This window comes from Glycine max, chromosome 20 (genome assembly GCF_000004515.6).
Source record: "Glycine max cultivar Williams 82 chromosome 20, Glycine_max_v4.0, whole genome shotgun sequence".
Lineage (NCBI taxonomy): Eukaryota > Viridiplantae > Streptophyta > Magnoliopsida > Fabales > Fabaceae > Glycine > Glycine max.
This window is the reverse complement of record NC_038256.2, coordinates 31594173-31614317: the sequence shown is the minus strand read 5'-3', so window position 1 is coordinate 31614317 and position 20145 is coordinate 31594173. Positions and strand designations below refer to the sequence as shown.

Genomic DNA, 20145 nt, shown 5'->3' with positions numbered 1-20145 from the left:
TTAATTATTTATCACATTATATAATTTAATAAACAATATGATGCTTTTGTTGTGGTAAAAGAAAAATAAAACTTAAAAAAGTAAGATTCTCATCTCCTTTCATGAAAAAAGATTTTGTGGTAAACTGATTAAAAAATATTCTCGAAAAACATCATTTTCCAAGAATGTTATTTTGTTAAAATGCATACCAAATATTGGAAATTAAGTTTTTCAACTGATCATTCCTGGAAAATTTAAAACTTTTCTTAGTATGTATTTCAATAAATAACTATAATTTATTTACAAAATATACCAAATTACTTTATTTGTATCAAAGTTTCACTTGGTGTTAATTTGGTTATTGAAAAATTATGATATCACATGAGCTGTAAAATGACATCAAATTATACATCCAAAATAGAAATTATATTTGTGCCTTTCAATGTTTGAAGAATTAAATGTCATTGTGAGGATTAAATTTGTTGGTCCATTGTAGGGCAAACCTAGAATGGATTAGACCGACCCAAACATATGTTTTTATCAAAAGTGATGCCCAATAGTTTAAATAAAGTAAAATAAGTAATTTGACCATTTTGTCTTTAAATAACTTCAAGCACTCAAACTTTACTAATTTTTTGTTGATTAATTTCAATACACACAGGATCCATTCACTTTTTATTTTGTTTATCTATGATACACACAAAGAGTATTGACATTTTTTTTAATCCATAAGAATCAAATTTAGGTGCTAAAGAGTTTACAACAACTCTTGCATAATACTTAACCAATTGAGTTATACTCCTTTAAAAAGATCTATTGACATTAGGGGCAAGTCTTAGGCACTTGTACTTAGTACATTTCATTATAATTGTCGTTTTTGGTTATTTTACACATATTAAGAAAAATTAATAAATGGATGAAAAAAATAATAATTTTACAAAATTTATCTTATCATTATTAATTCATTTTTTTTTGTAGCTCACATTATCAATATTATAAGGAATATAAGTGAAAATAAATAATTACTATTACATTGAAAAACTAAAATGATAATTATTTTGGAACATCTTTTTTTACACAAGAATACCATGAAACGGATGGAGTATCATCTAATAAGAAGTTAATCAATCCAACTATTAAATAAGGAGGAGTGCTAGTAACATATCTTTTAATACTATTGCTAACACACTATTTTTTTTTTATTATTGGTTAAAGTTTATTGAAAATTACAAAATTATAAGTGATAATTATTAAATAAGAACCAATATTTATAAAATTTTGTAATTTACAATAAGTTTCAACGATAAAGATTATGTTCAAAATGATATGTTAGAGAATATGTTAGTATTTCTCTTGAATAATATAATATTGTCTTAAATTTTAAATAATTTAGATATTAGTGTGTAATTTAATAATAATTTTAAATAAATAAATATTTTATATATTTTAAATAATATATTATATATTAAAATGAAATGATACCATGAAGATTGTATAAAATTTTATAAACTAAATCTATTTAGTGAACACTTGATTTAACAATTGAATCGATAAAATTTATTAAGGAGCTTTAAGTACTCCGAAATTTATACCTAGTCTAAGGTAGGTAGGACCCATGTAATTTGTCAAATAATGCCACACAAGGGAGATAGAGAGTTGTGAAAAAACCTTAATGTAATGTTCATGAGAAGTTGAACATTCCGCATTCTTATATTGTATAATGACTTTCCAAGATTCCAATTTACAACCTTACTGTCTTCTAAAGCCTTCCACAAACCTTAATTCAAAACTAGGCAAAATAAAACTTCAAATGTAACCTAATGACAACTTAGGCTATAAATGTCTGATGCATCCGATTGATTAATCACTCAAGGGTAGAAGCCGCCCCCACGAAAAAAGTAGGTTGAAGAGAGAAAGAATTGAGTGTGTTAAGTCTTCTCACCTCAACAACAGCATCTCAGAGTTGCATCATGTAAGGGGAAGCATATGTGAAACCCCACAACTGCACACATTATAAATAGTGTATAATTAGTAAATCATAACCTCATATGGTAGTAAAAAAACTAAATTTAACTTTTGGTCATTTTAGTGTTATTTTATTTTGGTATATTAAGTTTTAAAAATTTTATTTTAACCTTTTATATTTTTGAAAGTTTCATTTTCATTCTTTATGTTTTCAAATTTTATTTCAATACATTAAATTTTAAAAGCTTCACTTTGATCCTTTATGTTTTTGAAAGTTTCATATTGTTCTTTATGTTTTCGAAAATTTCATTTTGATCATTTCTTTTAATTTATTTTAACAAACGTTAGTATGTTCAAGGCTATTAAACTTGATGATTTACGTAAACTCGTGAGAGTTCCATATACTCAACTCGTACACTCAACTCGTAGACTTGTAAGAGTCCAATTCATATAAAAATAATAACAAAATATCTATGAATGTCACACTAATTAAACATTTCAACAATATAATAAAGCAAAATAATAAATAATAAATTTTACAATACTTAAATAACCAAGTCTAGTAATGCATCCCTACTAGCTAATAACTTGCAGATGTTATGTTATAGTAATGGTAGATCATTCCTATCGAGGATTTGATGTTATTAAATGTGAGAATTTTTTTTATTTGGAAACAATACACTAAATGAATGTATGTTGAACATTAAACAGACAGAAAGTAACCCAAAATGACTTATATTTTGGTTTAATTTTTTTAACTTATTGACTCGTTAACTCGGTGCTAAACTCGAGAGTCTACTGAGTTTATTTAGAGTTAATAGAGTCTACTAAAAAGAGAGTTTACAGACGAGTTAACTCACAGAGAGTAAGTGGACTCGTAAACTCGTAAGAGTTAACGAGTTAACTCGAGAGTTTGATAACCATGAGTATATCATTAACTTTAAATTTTAAAATAATTAATTTAAAATAGTGATAGCTAAAAACCGTCACTGTCTTCTTAAAATACATTCAACCATCTACTTTCATAACCTCTATCATCTTGTTCTTCTTCTACAAACTACATAAACAATGCAAGCACTATCTACTTACATCCACAACTCCCTCAATACTATACTTATCATCAACAAACAAATCAGATTCGCAACATCCATCCACCAAACAACACCATTTTGTCACACCATAACCACACCACAATCGAGTACCAACATAGATCATAAATATTGGGTGTCGACGCTAATGAAACTTTAGATCTCACGTTATGGTGGTGATTTTGGGTCTTATTTTAATTTTTAACTGCACTATTTTGAATTCATTATTTAAAAATTAACATAAAACTAACATTTGCTAACGAAAATCGAAAGAAAATATCAAAATGAAACTTTAAAAAATATAAAAAATCAAAATGAAATTTTCAGAAATATAAAGGATCAAAATGAAACTTTTAAAACTTAATGTACCAAAATGAAACTTTTAAAACTGAATGTATCAAAATTAAACTTTTAAAAACATAAATGCCCAAAATGAAGATTTTAAAACTTAATGTACCAAAGTAAAAAAACACGCAAACATAATGGACCAAAAATAATTAACCTAATAAAAATAAGTGGACAAAATAAATGCAAGTGGCCACCACATCTGCAACAAAAACAACAAGCCAAGTCCTAATATGTGGGGATAGCTACATAGATCAATCAACATCATTAAATTATCAAAACCAATATTTCAAAAAGAAACCATTCAGAGTAAGGTCTTCTATAGCATTTTCTACTAGTATTTTCTTCATCTTTCCTCTATATTTTTTTAAATCTGACTAACTTCATTTTATCCAACATTTCTCACTAGAGCCTCTATGAGTAACCTTCTTTTATGACCATTTTAGAACATACTAATTGGACTCCTCATTTATTTTCTTGGTTAATATCTTGTTGGAGCAAAGATCACCATCTTGTTAGATGAATAAAGTGTTTGTACTTGCTCAGTCACAAAGGAACAAAAAATAGTATCAAATGATTTTTTGGATGATAACACTACGGTTTAACCACATGTTATTTTGGAAGGCAAAGGACGGTTAAATGAAACTGATTTACTAGAAATACAGTAGAAGCAAGGATATCATAGATCATATCCTAAAGACAAATAATAAGTTAATTACATAAAATTTTAAGCACACAAGCAAAAAAAAAAAAAGATTTAAACAACAGAGATGAAAGCCATTAACTTGATGCAATCTAATTAATGTCAGTAGTAAGAACATTACCTCAACATTCTTCATTTCAAATTTTGAACTATGAGCCAAACACTCATTTCCAAATGTATATTGGACGATCCAATAGTTCCCATTAATCTTTCCAACCAGAAGAATAGATTCAAGCATAGAGATTCCATTAGTGGTACTTAAAACAATAATAAAATGGACTAACAACAATTAAGAACACTATGAATACTTAAAAATCTCCATCATATATATATTACATAATTGAATGAGTTAGGACCATTATTTTATTAGCCAAAATATTAAAGTGGTCTAATCAATATAAAATTATGACTAAGAGCATATATGTTATGAAAGACCAATTGTGTAGATACCATTAGTAATATTATAATTTGATGAGGAATCAAATTATAATTATCAAATTTGGGGTAACTGATGACAGTTACAGGTTATAGTTCCCCATTTGTAGGGAGAGAAGTAACAACACGCACCATTTGCTTTCTTTCTTTCCTCTTTATCCCTATTAGAAGAGAAAATTCAAAGAAGAACATAAAAATATCTACATTTGGAAGATCATAAAACCAATCTTGATCCTCATCAACCTTTCATCATTCCATTATGGCTAATCCAGATACGCTTCCGCAATTAGTTTTCATCATGATTTTGAGTATGGGAACACAATGGGGTTTCATTCATCTTTATGTAGTAATTTATCTCTACATGGATAGAAAGCATGTGGTTAGAATTGGTGATTGACTGTTAGAATCAAATTAGGTTGATTGATTGAATCCCTACAAATTGGTATCAGAACCACCCATACTTGATTCATGTATGATTTTGGAAATTTTATTTATTCAGGCTGCTGGCATATTCTAAATTTTAAATGAATTTAGATATTTTACATATTGTTGCTTGATCTTACCTTTTACTAAAGCGTAGAATGCACCATTCATTTAAAGGTTACAATGCATCATTAATGTGTGTGTGTGTGTATGTATATATATATATATATATATATATATATATATATATATATATATATTGCTTGCTCTTACTTTTAGAGGTCGCTGCAGTAAATTAAAATAACAATCATGAACTTTTAAAATTTAAAATAAATAAATAAAGAAAATTCGGTTTCGATTCTTATTAGTACAAATTTTAAAGGACTGGAAAAAGAACATGCAAATTGTTCTTGGCTGAGAATCGAGAAACCCCCTTCTCCTACAGATTCCAATACCTTTAAAAGAGGAAACTTCATGAGAAGTGAGATCACTTAAATCGCATGAGTCTTATGATCATTAAGTGTGGCATTCCAGAGGTCTTGAGGGGTACTGTTTCAGATGATATAACTAGTGCCAAAGAATTCCTTGCTGAAATTGAAAAGCGCTTTGCAAAAAGCGATTAAGCAGAAACAAGTACTTTTCTTCAGAACTTAATTTCCATGAAGTATCAAGGAAAAGGAAGTCAGGGAATACATTATGGGAATGTCAAATGTTGCTTCAAAATTAAGGGTACTAAAGCTTGAGCTATCAAAAGACTTGCTTATTCATTTAGTGCTAATTTCTCTGCCTTCATAGTTTAGTCAGTTTAAGATCTCTTATAACTGTCAGAAGGAGAAATGGTCTTTTAATGAGCTCATTTCATACTGTGTGTAAGAAGAGGAAAGTCTGAAGCAAGAAAGGATTGGAAGTGCTCATGTTGTAAGTACCTCTAAAGACAAGGGCAAAAGAAAAAGAACTGAGGAGCCCAAGAATGAAGTTGCTAAGGGTTCAACACAAAAGAAACAAAATCAAGGTGACAACTGTTTCTTTTGCAGTAAGCCTGACATGTAAAGAAGAAATGTACCAAATATCATGCTTGGCATGCAAAGAAAGGGTTGCCTAAGCTACCAGAAGCCAATTGATTCTGAAAGATGGATATATGTTGGAGATGGTAAATCGGTGAAGGTGGAAGCTATAAGGCATTTTAGATTATTATTATGTACGGGTTTTTATTTGGATTTGAAAGAAACTTTTTTTGTATCGTCATTTATAAGGAATTTGGTTTCAGTTTCTTATTTGTACAAATTAGGTTATTTGTGTTCATTTGGAAACAACGTGTTTAGGTTGTTTTTTAATCTATATTTACTTGATACTATAACTTCCTATGGTGAATCCTTTAATGTGGAATTGTGTGGTACTAAGTGTAGAATTGATAATACAAACTCAGGAGCATTATGACATAAGCACTTAAGTCACATTTCTAAGAACAAAATTGAACGACTTGTGTTAAACAGAATCTTGGATTCCATTGATTTCACAAGCTTTGATGTTTGCGTTGAATGCATTAAGGGTAAACAGACCAAAAGCAAGAAATTAGGTGCATATAGAGCTACAAACGTCTTGGAATTTATACATACGGACATTTGTGGGCCATTTCATACACCTTCATGGAATGGTCAACAATATTTTATATCATTCATAGACGATTACTCCAGATATGCATACCTGTTTCTTATACATGAAAAGTCACAATCTCTATTGGACTCCAGATATGCAACACCTTATGAGCTTTGGGTTGGGCGAAAGCCTAGTCTGAAACATTTTCATGTATGGGGATGTCCAGTTGAGGCAAGGCCTTATAAGCCAAATGAAAGGAAATTGGACTCCCGAACAATGAGCAACTACTTTATTGGTTATTCTGAAAGATCCAAGGGTTATAAATTTTATGATCCCAAATTAAAGACAATTTTTGAGACGGGAACTGCCACATTCTTTGAGGATATTGAGTTTGGGGGGAATAATAAGGCTAGAGACTTTGTCTTAGAGGAAGAATCAGTAACAATTCCATAACTGATTCATGCAGTTGCTTTTGATAAAGAAAATTTGGAACCTCTACAAGATATTGTTATTGAATCTCCCACTCAAGATAATTTGGTCGTTCATGAAGAACAAACTCAAGATTCTCAAGAACCTATGCTTCATGAGACAATACCTTTGCGGAGATCTACAAGAGAAAGGAGAAGTGCTATTCCAGATGATTATGTGGTATTTCTCCAGGAACATGAGGAAAATAATGATATGATGGAAGATGACCCAGTAAACTTCCATCAAGCCATGCAAGATTCCAACTCAGAAAAGTGGATTAAAGCAATGAATGATGAGTATAAGTCCATGCAAGACAACAAGGTTTGAGAACTTATCCCATTACTAGAAGGTGTGAGACCCATTGGTTGCAAATGAATATTTAAGACCAAGCGAGATTCCAAAGGTAATGTGGAGAGGTATAAGGCTCGTCTTGTGGCGAAGGGCTATATCCAAAAGGAAGGGATTGACTTTAAAGAGAATTTCTCTCCAGTTTCATCGAAAAACTCTTTTAGGACAATCATGACTCTTGTTGCACATTATGATTTGGAGCTTCATCAAATGGATGTCAAGATGACATTTCTCAATGGCAACATTGATGAGACAATTTATATGGTGCAACTAGAAAACTTTGTGTCAGGAGACCCAAAAAATATGATTTGCAAGTTGACAAAATCAATTTACAGGCTAAAACATGCATCTCGTCAATGGTATCACAAATTTCATCAAGTAATTCTCTCATTTGGTTTCGAGATGAATCTTGTTGATGATTGTGTGTATCACAAATTCAGTGGGAACAAGTACATTTTCCTGGTCTAATATGTTTATGACATACTGCTTGCCACTAATGATATAGGCATGTTGCATGAAACCAAGAGATTTCTATCAAGAAACTTCGAAATAAAAGATCTTGGTGACACCTCCTTTGTATTAGGAATTCAGATACACCAAGATCGATCTCGGGGTATTCTAGGATTATCACAAAGGAGCTATATCGAAAAGGTACTTAAAAGGTTTGGCATGCAGAAATGTAAATCCGGAAATACTCCAGTTGCTAAGGGAGACAAGTTCAGTCTCAAACAATGCCCAAAAGGAAATTTGGAAATTCATGAAATGTAGAAGATTCCATATGCATCAGCTGTAGGGTGTTTGATGTATGCCCAAGTATGCACGCGTTTGGATATAGCATACATAGTTGGGGTATTAGGTAGATATTTAAGCAATCCAGGAATGGATCATTGGAAAGCAGCCAAAAGAGTTATGAGGTATTTGAAGAGAACAAAGTATTATATGCTCACATATAAGAGGTTAGATCAGTTGGAGATCACTGGGTATTCTGACTCGAATTTTGTAGAATGCCTAGATAGTTTGAGATCCACTTTGGGTTACATTTTCATGTTAGCCGGTGGTGCGATTTCTTGGCGCAATGCCAAGCAAACCCTTGTTACTTCATCCACTATGGCAGCATAATTTGTGGCATGCTATAAGGCATCAAATCATGGAATATGACTGAGAAATTTTGTCACAGGGCTGCAAATTGTGGAAGGAATTGAAAGACCACTTAAGTTATATTGTGACAACAAATCAGTTGTATTGTATTCTGACAACAATAGGAGCTCGATCAAGTCGAAACATATTGACATCAAGTTCCTAGTTGTTAAGGAAATGGTACAGAGTGGACAAATTTCCATAGAACACTTAGGGATAAACTCCATGATAGCAGATCCTCTTATTAAGGGACTTCCACCCAAGGTCTTTCATGAACATGTTGCTCACATGGGTGTTTTACCGTTCGAGGAATCTTTGGTTTAGTGAGAATTAGTCACTTTTATGTATTTTATGTTCTTTGTTAGATTTTATGCATGCATGCATTGACTTTTAGATATATTTGGTTATATATATGTTTTATTATTCAGTTATTACACTTTGTACGTTAAGGTTATTAAATGATCTCATTGAGGTAAAGTAGGACCAGTTGAAAATAGATGTGTATAGGCCATCTTCACGTAATTTTCATGCTACACATTTCATGATGAGTCTATGTCATTTGATTCTGTTAACATTAGTGATCATTGATGGGTTTAGTTGTGATTGATACAATGAAAACTGTTTTAGTTCTATGTGCGGATGTAATCAATGGACAAGATTTTTGGAACATGCTCAATGCATGTAATGACAAATTTTGAGTTCATAAAGTCTAACACATTTATAAGGATTGTAAGGATATATATATTTGTGACCAATGGGAGATTGTTAACAATTTTGCGCGCGCACACACACACACACACACACACACACACACACACACACACACACACACACATATTAAAGTGGTCTAATCAATATAAAATTAAAGTGGTCTAATCAATATAAAATTATAGCTAAGGGCATATATGTTATGAAAGGCGAGTTGTGTAGATACCATTAGTGTATAATTTGATGAGAGACCAAATTATAATTATCAAATTTGGGGTAACTGATGACAGTTACCAATACAAGAGGTTATGATCCCCATTTGTAAAGAGAAGTAACATAGAACCAATCTTGATCCTCATCAGAAGAGAGAAAAAATTCAGAGAAAAACATAAAACTCTACATTTGGAAGAACATAAAACCAATCTTATCCTCATCAACCTTTCATCATTCTATTATGACTAATCCAGGTACGCTTCCGGATGTTAGTTTTCATCATGATTTTGAGTATGAGAACACAATGTGATTTCATTCATCTTTATGCAGTAACTTCTCTTTACATGGATAGAAAATGTGGTTAGAATTGATAATCGACTGTTAAAATCAAATTAAATTGATTGATTGAATTCCTACCACCATAACAATCATTTGGCAATGCCTCAGGCTAAGAAATTAACAACCAATACTTTATTCCTTTGTTTTTCTGTTCCCTAAATGAGCCGTGATCGAAACTACCAAATTTAAGTGACATGTTCATCTAATAAAAATGTCTTTCTAGTTTTACAAGGAAACATTTTGAGAGGATAATCATGGCATGTGCCAAAATCCTCCCATTTGATTATAAATCAGCAATGCAAATTTATGAAGTATAGTGAGGATGATAAATAATTCTAATATGCAATAGAAACTGAGACTAAATAATTACCATACATTAATGCTGGACCTACGTTTTCATGACAACATGCAGAAGGCCGGTGATGAAGATTGAAGAGATAATCGGTCAACAGCCAACTTGAGATGCTCATTGATTCATTATTAGTTTTCTTCTATATAAGGCTTTTAAAAGAATTTTATGTGATGAGTTTACATGTTTCCATGTCATAAAAATCCAGATTCAATTGAAGCTAATTAATATTGAAGACTGATGTATCTAAATTACAATAAGACATTTGACCTCAAAACACTACAATGAACTCATCCACTTAAAAATTTAGACAACGTACCATTATCCAACATTTGACCAAGTGCCAACATCTTCCTACAAATCAAATGCATTTTATTTTTTGTTTAGACCATAGATATCTTCTATTGATATAAAATGTTGTTCGAGCCAGGAACATCCACAACTTGGTAGAACTAGCTCTCCCAATCGGGATTTCTCCATGCTCCAGGCTCAAATCCGAGTCTTCGCTTAAGGGGAATCAAGCATGTACCATTTGAACTAACCACCCCTTGGTTACTAAAATGTATTTGTACGTCAAGCAATAAGAACCCTTACCAGTAGGTCGAAACAGCCTTGGCTGACCATATATGGTTGTAAATACAAAAGTTTAGTTTGTCCCCTATCACCACAGCAAACAGAACAAAATCATATTTCAAGATGTAGAAGTATGTTAGCAATAGCATTATCCCAAAAAGAAAAAAGAACAAAAAAGTTTACTTGATGTTTTCTCTTTGCAGTAGGTTGCAAGGGGTAATCTAGCAGCCCACCAAACTCAGCCAGGTGCATATCTCCAACAATCTAAATGTTTTGTAAAATAGATCGCAAATACATTGTCAACATTAGAATAATACATTAATCTGCAATCAGAAAATCTCCAACAAACACCATAACAAAAGACATGTATTTAGTCCATAAAAGATTGACATACCAGCAAACCAGGACCAGAAAGTTTATCACTGTTGCGAAGAAGTGTACGAAGCGATATGCCATGTTTCAACGTACTGCCCTTCATTCGAAGAAGTAATGTTGAATCAATATTTCAACATAACAACACAATACAGTTCAATGCACAGATTAAAAACTAGAAAGCAAAATTACCTGTAAAGTAGGACCCTCTGACACCCTTTTACTATATTAGGGAGGCATGATTCAAAAAATTCATTCAACTCAAGATAAATAACAGTAGAACCATCAGTGAAATTGGGTAGAGGCCTCTTGGGAATATTTGGAGAATGCTGCTCATTTACTTCTTCAAAAACTTCAGAACTCCTACTGCTATTTCTAGTGGCCTGATCTTTATCATTACTTTTACCTTTCAATAAATCCTTGCCATTACTCATGGGACTAGAATCAACATATTTATCTGAGCGATCACCATCCTTATCAAAATTTTCACAATTACTTCTAACAGAAACTGATTGATGATTACTGATCTTGGATCCCTTGAAGCCAACTGAAGGAAAAATATAAGACCAATATGAAGACATAGATTTACCCTTTCTAGAGTAGTTGTTGGCCTACACAAACAACAAACTCATGTCAAATATTAAATAAAGGGGGGAAAATGAAAATTAAGGTGATAATTTTTCCACTTAGTAATGCAGAACAATGATCCAAGCTTATACATGCATTCTCATATCCATGCTCTTATTCAATTACACATAAAATGAGATGCAATCATATGTTCTTTTATGTTATTTCCCCCTAACTTCTGCAACCACATATATGATGGCAGCAGAAAGAAAGGATAAAAGCTGGTAATGCAGCTAACCTAATTTCCAAACGAATAAAACCTGTGAAGAAGCAACCATACTCCAACTTCAGCTATGGTCTGAGTTTCAGTTATTCCACCAACGGTTTGGCTCATTATTATAATATGAAAATTAATAGAGACAAAATATAAAATATAAGGGACAAAACAGTGACAAAAACACCAAATGATATTCATAGTTTTATTACTTATAGACACTCATTTGGTACTTCATATGTGTAATAAAAGAAATAATGTTGATTTTCCTTAATTATTTTAACATTAAGAGTAAGTTTTAATGAAAGAGTAATATTAGATTAACTTTTTTAATTCTTTTATTGTACAAGAAAGAAAGGTAAGATTCAGTGAATATATATTTGGATAATATCATATTTATGAATTTGGATATTTGTAGATTTCCATTCTCAATTTAATAAAAGAGCTTAAATATGTTTTTGTTATTGAATAATAGTCGGATTTTACATTTGGTTTTTAATAATTTTTTTTACTAAAAGATCTTTGAAAAATATTTTTTTTTTGTTTTTTTTGTCTCCACTATTATGTTGGCTTTCTTAAGTGGTTTCCCAATTTTTTTTGGATTTATTTTTTGAAAACGATTACATACACACAGTATAAAAAGTTTTATATAATTCTTTAATCACAATTTATCATATATAATAAATTTCATAACTTTTAAAATAATTATTTTAAAGTAATTCAAATGGTTATTTATGATTGAAATGATAATATAAAATTGTTTTAGAGATGAAATACAAAATCAATAAAAAATTGAAAGACAAAAAAAAATAGGGATGAAATACAAAGTTCAACATTTTGGCAATGCAGGTAATAACTTCAAAATTCATCTTCATACATGTTGGTTATTTACTATAAAATCAATTAATCAACAGAAAAATAAGATCAATGCATAAAAGTATGTTACACAAATAACCAATTACATCCCATTATTTTGCCACACCTAGTAATGTTTTATTTAAATAAATAAAAAAGAAAAACATAAAAACAATTTTTTTAAAATTGGCTGTACATCAGCCTTAATCTCAAATAGATAGAATATTGGTTAATGAATTAAAGAAAAATATTTATTATTAAAATTATAAAAAAAATAAAAATCATGAAGAAACATTCTAAAAGTCTTTCTCTTTATACTTTCTTAATCGATATCCTATCATTTCTCTAACTATGTGTTTGGATGAGGAATTTAAAGATTTCTAGGAAATTCAAATTCACAGCATTTTGATTGCTTTGATTTAAATTCCTTTCATTTTATAAATATTTTGTTTGGATGAGGCAATTCAATTTCTTCAATTTCTTGTATTTTAATTTCCTTGTTTGGATAAAGTAATTCAATTTCAATGAAATTTAAATTTTCATTTTTAAATATTTATTTAAAAATTAAAATTTCAATATTGAATGAAAATAAATATGAGTCATTTTTTAAATAGTTTAATATTCAAAATAAATTTAATGTTATAAAATATATAATAATAAATTTTTTTAATACTTAATAATTAAATAATCAAAATAATTTTAATGTTAAATAATTTTGAATCTTATACAATATTTTTGTAGTAACACAAAAAAACTTGGATTAAACAATATTGCAAAATTAAAAGATGAATGATATGTAATTCTTTATTCTTGTTTAAAAAATTAATTACCTAGTCTTGCAATAATTTTAAAAAACATATTAAAATTAAATAATTATGTAATTTAAGGACAATTATCTCGTACAAGATTCAAATGATATTAATTTCATTGTTCGCACGGGAAGAAAATTCAAATTGTTAATAACGCATCAAATTGTTAATAACGCACTAACGCATAAACACGAATCAACACAAGCATTACAAGGTCTTAATTAATCAAGTTCCAAACAAAGATCTTAAACAAGAATTACAAGGTCCAAATTGAAAAAAAAAACGTTCTTCATTCCATAATCTTCATTCATCATCAAGTGTAAAAGTTCGAGGAACCTGAATAATTAACATCCAATGCTGCCATTTAGGGGAGAAGAAACAAGATAATATAAGTCACAAGAGGAAAGACAAATAACTAAAGTGAAAATATGAGCTCAATTAGGTATAAAAAAGACACAAATTTATAATTTGAAAATTGAAATTGGAAATGTAGACAAAAGGTTACTCACCAAGTTTCATTCTCCAAGATGTGTTAAAACATAATCTGTCTTTTGGTGAATTGGAAGGGCTTTCACAATAGCTAACTGTTTTGGATCGTCAGCTAACCATTTAATAGCTTTAGCCCATTGTTGTCTATTAAGATCTGGTATCAAAGCTGCCTCACGTAATACTTCTTGAATATCTTCATCATCAACTTTACCATCCATTTTTTCCACCATTCGATTAAAAGAGTTCGCCATTTTATCCAAAGAAGCTGCTATTCCTTCTTTTTCTCCCATCTTTCTCTTGTGAGGATGTGTGCCAGAAGAAGTCGAACCTTGTCTTTTTCCTTTTGTATTAGAGCTTGGTTCTTCTAAATCTATGGCAGTAGCACCTAACCCCATGAATTCCACTTCATTTGTTTCTCTACTCATCGCTTCATTAGCATCCATAGCAGTTTCAGCTCCATGACCGGTGGCTCTATCTTTAGCACACAAATCCACTATATCATCCCAATTTTGAAGCACCTTGTATCGAAACGGTTTAGCCGATTTATGCGACTGGAAAACAAAGAAAAAGTCAAATCCAATCTACTTTGAATAACAAATAGCAACATATTAAAGAATACTTACAGTGCAATATTCATTCCAAGCATTTTCATTCTCAACTGTGATCATGTGCTTAGTGCCATCCCAATCAAATCCACTCTGGCCAAGGATGTCACTTACAATACCATACCACGATCTCCATAATTTGATACGGTTTTTGACATTATCTGATGTGACATTAACATTGAAGCTTGTAGATAACACTGCGGCTGCAGCATTCAATGCTGACCTTTTCCAACCTCCGTCACCCTTGTTGCCCAAATTCCTTTGATCTCTAAGTACATCAGCCAATACACGTTCCATTTCCAAATTCCATGTAAAATAACTTCTTTTTTCCTCATTATTTTTTCCTAAAACTTTTCTTTTGTCCGTCATTTTTTCATTAGATGACTCCATTGAAGTTAATGTCACTTATTCAACCTGCACATAACAAATAGTAGATATGACCTACTTTATTCATTTGACTAGTCCACTGCACAATCATAGAAAATATTTCAAGCAAAGTTTTTATGCAATAGAAAAGTACATAAAAGTCTATCTTCAATAGAAAAGTACAATAGTAACAAAGCACACAAAGTTTGTCAGCAATAGCAAATTACATTTAAAAAAGAACTATCCCTAAGCAAAGTTTCTCCTAACTTGATAGTTAGCAAACATATTCATAGCTAATGTATCTCGAAATCTTGTCCATTCCTCGGTAGCTTGAATAGTTGTGATATCATCTATGACATTATTTTGAACTTTTTCTCTTGATTGATGGACTAACTCTTCATCAACAACAGATAAAAATTCTAAGTCTTGAACTTCTAAAAGTTGATCAGTTTGTTGTTCGTCTCTTATGAAATTGTGTAACACAAAGCAAGCATTGATAATTCTTATTTGTGTCTTTATATAAAAAAATGAAGGAGTTCTTAATATACTCCATCTTTTTTTCAAGATCCCAAATGACCTTTCTATTGCATTTCGGGCACTTGCATGACGAAGATTAAATAACTCCTTATAACTTTGAGGGGTGTTTCCAATCCACTCATTGAGATGATATCTAGTCCCTCGATATGGTGCTAAAAATCCCGGACCATTGGTATATCCCGCATCCACAAGAAAATACTTACCTACAATGTTTAGAATAACAAACATAGACTTAAACTAGACCAAAAAAAAAGAAAAAAAATTATTTCTAAGAAATATTACCAGTTGGAATTTCAAGTTTGTTTTGACGACGTAATGCATCTCGTAATACTCGAGAATCTCCTGCAGACCCTTCCCACCCAGGTAACACATAAATAAACCTTAAATCTGGACCACAAGCAGCTAACACATTTGTAGAGACATCACCCTTTCTATTACGATATCTAGGTCTCTCATCAGGAGAAACTGTAACCGGAATATGAGTCCCATCAAGTGCTCCAATACATCTCTACAAACAAGACAATTTTTTTAGATTCTAAGAAAATTTTATAATTAACTAATTTCTCCTAACAATTGATAAACTTACCTCAAACCATCTCCACTTGTTTGCTTCCGCACCTTCTAAAGTACAGGGTTGAAAATTCAAATAGTCTTTGCTCACTTTCATTACCGCTCTCAAGACATCATTGAATTGCCTACTTATGGTTTCTTTAGATCTACAATAACTAAATTGCACTACCCTATATTTTAGGTTGTGAGCAAGGATATGTAAAAACATTGTTACTGCTTCAGTTGTTGGAACATTTCTTGTTCTTACTAATCCACCCTTTTCTTGTAAAATTCTACAAAGGTTAAAAAATGCATTTTTACTAAGCCTCAATTGTTCAATGCAATCTTTATTTGTTCCTCTATAAAGACGATTAAGGAAGTTGTGACGTTCTAGTTCCCAATTACGGGTTGGTTCCTTAACAAAATAGTTATTATGATACCATGTCACTACACCAATGACCATATGAACAACACAAGCAGCAGCTAATAAGATTATCTTCTTATACTCTTCTCTTTTACGTTTTCTTGAAGTCATTGCAGTGTCAACTATGCTATGATCCATTTCTTCTCAATCCAAACTGCATGATAATGATATAAGATAATATGTGCATATATTATTTGGAGATTTAAAACAAATATCTAGGTAAAAGATGTAAAACAATAATACTAGTGCAATACAAAGATGATACTACTAAAAACAATAATACTCATGCACCCAACCTCAATTGTTATCACAGTAAATAAATTAAGGAACAAGTAATTTATCTAATATTTATATCTTGTTATATTTGTGGGACCATCAGAATTTCCTCTCTCCACTATAGTAGCAAGACCTATTCGTTACTGTTTGTGCTACTTTCATTTTCCAATCTTGTTCAGGAGGCAAATTAGATGAATTCCAAATTGTAAGTGTTACAACATAATGATAGTTTATGAATTGACTTAACCTTCTTTGTACTTTTGAGGTTAAGCTGACTAATTTTATGTTCTTCATGGTATTTTTTTTTGGATAAATCTCTCCATAAATACTTATGAGAGAAGAAAATAAAAGAAAAAATGAAATAAGCTTATCCATAAACTAAAACTAGTTTATGCATAGGTTAAAAATTAGCTTTTGGAGAAGTAATATCAGAAAACTTCTACTCATTAGCTTATGGAGAAGCTTTTTCTTTTTAATTTTCTTCTCCTATTAGTGCTTATAGAAAAGCTTGGCATTGTTGGTGTTTGGAGGAGTAGGAGCAGTTCTTGGAAAAACTCCGGTGACAAGGTCTTGTCGTAGGGTTCTGGTTGGAGGTTGCATGGCTATGGCCATAACATTTGGCCTCACCAAATTGATTGGCTCTGCTGATCTTTGAATGTCATTGTTTACTAGTCATTTAAGTACAATCCCATATTAGTAGTAATGTTTTTTTTTGGGGTCGTGCTGTGAGTAATCACGGTAGCTAGTATTACTCTTTGATAGATCAAACAACAGAATTCTAATATTTCTTAAGCATACTAGCTAGTATTACTCTTTGATAGATCAAACAACGGAATTCTAATATTACTAGTTACCTACTATTAATAATGTACGTTTATAACAATTTACTTTGAAGATTTTTAATTATTTTTTTAAAGTAACGAAGAACTAAATATGGATCATCCTAGCAATATGACCTTTGGCTAGAGCATAAATAATACTAACAGAGGATTTCTTTGTTGCTTTCATTTTTCTTTTGTGAGTGCCATTTTTTCTTTTTATTCTTTGGAGTGGTCCTTGATTGTTACGCTTCAAGATGATGAAGATCATGATGAACTATCTATACAACCCAGGCCAACTTAACTTTCAAGTTATCCAAGAGACATCTGTAATTAGACAAGTTTTTTTTCTTTCCCTTTCAGTTAAAATGTGGACTTAATTATTATTTTTTGTTTGAAATAAAATGTAAACACATCAGTGTCAAGCCGGCTACCTTTTCATTACTTTAATTTCTCTTTAATTTTTAAAATTATCGTGGCAATTAAAATTTTATCCTAAAGTTCTTTTTGCCAGGTTAGTTAATTAATACAACCAGATGAAACATTAATTAGCACATATCGATTATGACTTCTGTAAAAAGGGAATTCAGAGTCGGGGAAAAAATCAAATATTCACGATAGTGATTTTGATGAATACTAATATTTTTTACTTCAACAGGATAAACAAATGATTATTTATGACCAACCAGTTTATAAAATCTTCAATATAAACATATACTATTAAAATAATTTTACATGCAAGTGATCCCATGAGATGGATTTCAACCAATGATAATTATGAAAGGCACCAACAGGTAATACAACAACGGAGAAATTTAGACCCTAAAATTAATACAACAACGGAAAATGGCATACTAGCTTAAACTTACTGTTTGTGCAGACAGATAGGTTGGGATTCTATATCTGGAGAAGATCATTCTATTTCACTCTTGAGAGGAGAAGTTTTTCAAGCCTTGGCTACCTTTGATCATGATAAAACACAGCAAAAAGCATTACGCCGCTTTCAGATTTTGTTAGATGGCAGAAATACTTCTCTGCCTCCAGCCAACATTAGAAGGGTAACATTCATAATTTTTTTACAAGACATTGCTTCATTGCTTTGATTCTACTTATTTTTGACATGTAGACTTGAAAAATACTTTCAGGTTGGTTATGTAGCTGTAATGAGGAATACTACCACATAAAATAGGACTGGATTGGAATCCCTATTGAGTTTCTATAGGAGTACTGATGTATTGCAGGAAAGGGAAAAATATTACGTATGACACAAGCATTTAAACTAAATGCAACTTCTCAAATTCCATAATCCCCATTATAGTAGCCAAAGCGCTAAGTCACTTGATTAAATGTTATAAATTCATGCAGGTTCTATAGCATCAAGTGCAGATCCAAATGTAGTTATAGAAGTTCTGAATCTTTTGTTGTCTGATGCGGTATTATAATTTTCTTATGCAATTTCTTGTTATAAGAAGCTGAAATTCCTTCCTGTTTGACCTTTTTTTATTTGATTTCTTCTTAGATTCCAGATCAAGATATTATTTATGTACTAGCAGGAATAAGCAATGAAGGCAGTGAAACTGCTTGGAGATGGTTGAAGGTATGTGCTTCCATGGTAACAAGTTCTTAGTTGCTCTTGTGCTTTCATTACTAATATACCATATAATGTCTATAGGAGTAGATCGGAAAATAGTTCTGACTTCTGAGATTCATCTAAAACCAGTGAGGATTTGATAAAGACCACATTCATTGAGGTCAAAAGATTCATTTTGGGCATGACAAAAATGAGCAATTGATCAGTTGACTGCAAATAATTTTCAATTGCAGTCTTGGGCCAGGCAGAACTTGTTATGCCCATAGTTGTGCCTCAATAATAGTATCATTAGTTTGCTACAGATATCTAAAGATTTATTGCAGTAATGCTAATCTCTTCTAAAAATCAAAGGATGTATTATTTACTAACATATTTTGGTGGATAAATTTTAACTCCAAATCATCATGTCTTTTTACTATTCCTAAAAATACAGAATCAACAAGTAAATACCATCATATTTGAGTAAGATGCTCATGCTACCTTCATAGCATTGCAGATTTATTAATGGCAACAGAAGCCCTGAGATAGTCATGGGTGGGATTATAATTAGGAAATAAGAATAAGCAAAAAGCTTCCAATAGATTAATTTGGGGATGACCATCTTTTTAATTGTATACAATGTGGAATATATTTGTTATGCATATAGGTTACAGTTTTAGTGGTTTTAATGATTTTGTCAACCAAAAGTGTGGATTAGTTGCTCCTCAGAATCTATGAAATTATCTTTTAACTAGATAGTACTGTTTTGGTTTCTTTCTAAAGTAGAGTGTACATCAACTCTATCAATGGATTTTTCTTCTTTTTAGCTGATGCCTATTCAACATCTTTTTCTCCATCTAAACAATTCAAGGTACTCTTCTCCTAGCTCATCCATCTATAAAGACAATTTAATACAAACAGTACTCAATGCAATTAAATACCTCAAGCCCTTAAAGAAGGGCTAA

At 31.0% G+C, this 20145-nt stretch overlaps 2 protein-coding genes and 1 pseudogene across 2 annotated transcripts; 1 reads left to right on the top strand and 2 right to left on the bottom strand.

Moving 5' to 3' along the window:
• Positions 1-6009: 6009 nt before the first annotated feature.
• On the top strand, positions 6010-7329 carry LOC106797675 (uncharacterized). Its single transcript, XM_014772509.1, has 3 exons — positions 6010-6116; positions 6687-6972; positions 7195-7329. The coding sequence occupies exons 1-3, from the start codon at positions 6010-6012 to the stop codon at positions 7327-7329; spliced, it is 528 nt and encodes a 175-aa protein (XP_014627995.1).
• A 3284-nt stretch (positions 7330-10613) lies between these two features.
• On the bottom strand, positions 10614-12002 carry LOC102662461 (uncharacterized; annotated as a pseudogene).
• Positions 12003-15252: 3250 nt separating this feature from the next.
• Positions 15253-16654, bottom strand: LOC100791315 (protein ALP1-like). Its single transcript, XM_014772508.3, has 3 exons — positions 16130-16654; positions 15826-16051; positions 15253-15746 (listed from the first exon to the last, which is right to left on the bottom strand). The coding sequence occupies exons 1-3, from the start codon at positions 16652-16654 to the stop codon at positions 15253-15255; spliced, it is 1245 nt and encodes a 414-aa protein (XP_014627994.1).
• Between the last annotated feature and the right edge of the window lie 3491 nt (positions 16655-20145).

Coding starts and splice junctions, on each gene's coding strand:
- LOC106797675 (XM_014772509.1), top strand. CDS start 6,010: ATGCTTGGCATGCAAAGAAAGGGTTGCCTAAGCTACCAGAAGCCAATT. Junction 6,117..6,686: donor GTGAAGGTGGAAGCTATAAG/GCATTTTAGATT, acceptor ATTGGACTCCAG/ATATGCAACACCTTATGAGC. Junction 6,973..7,194: donor TTGTCTTAGAGGAAGAATCA/GTAACAATTCCA, acceptor GTATTTCTCCAG/GAACATGAGGAAAATAATGA.
- LOC100791315 (XM_014772508.3), bottom strand. CDS start 16,654: ATGGATCATAGCATAGTTGACACTGCAATGACTTCAAGAAAACGTAAA. Junction 16,052..16,129: donor ACAAGTGGAGATGGTTTGAG/GTAAGTTTATCA, acceptor TCTTGTTTGTAG/AGATGTATTGGAGCACTTGA. Junction 15,747..15,825: donor CAAACTTGAAATTCCAACTG/GTAATATTTCTT, acceptor TAAACATTGTAG/GTAAGTATTTTCTTGTGGAT.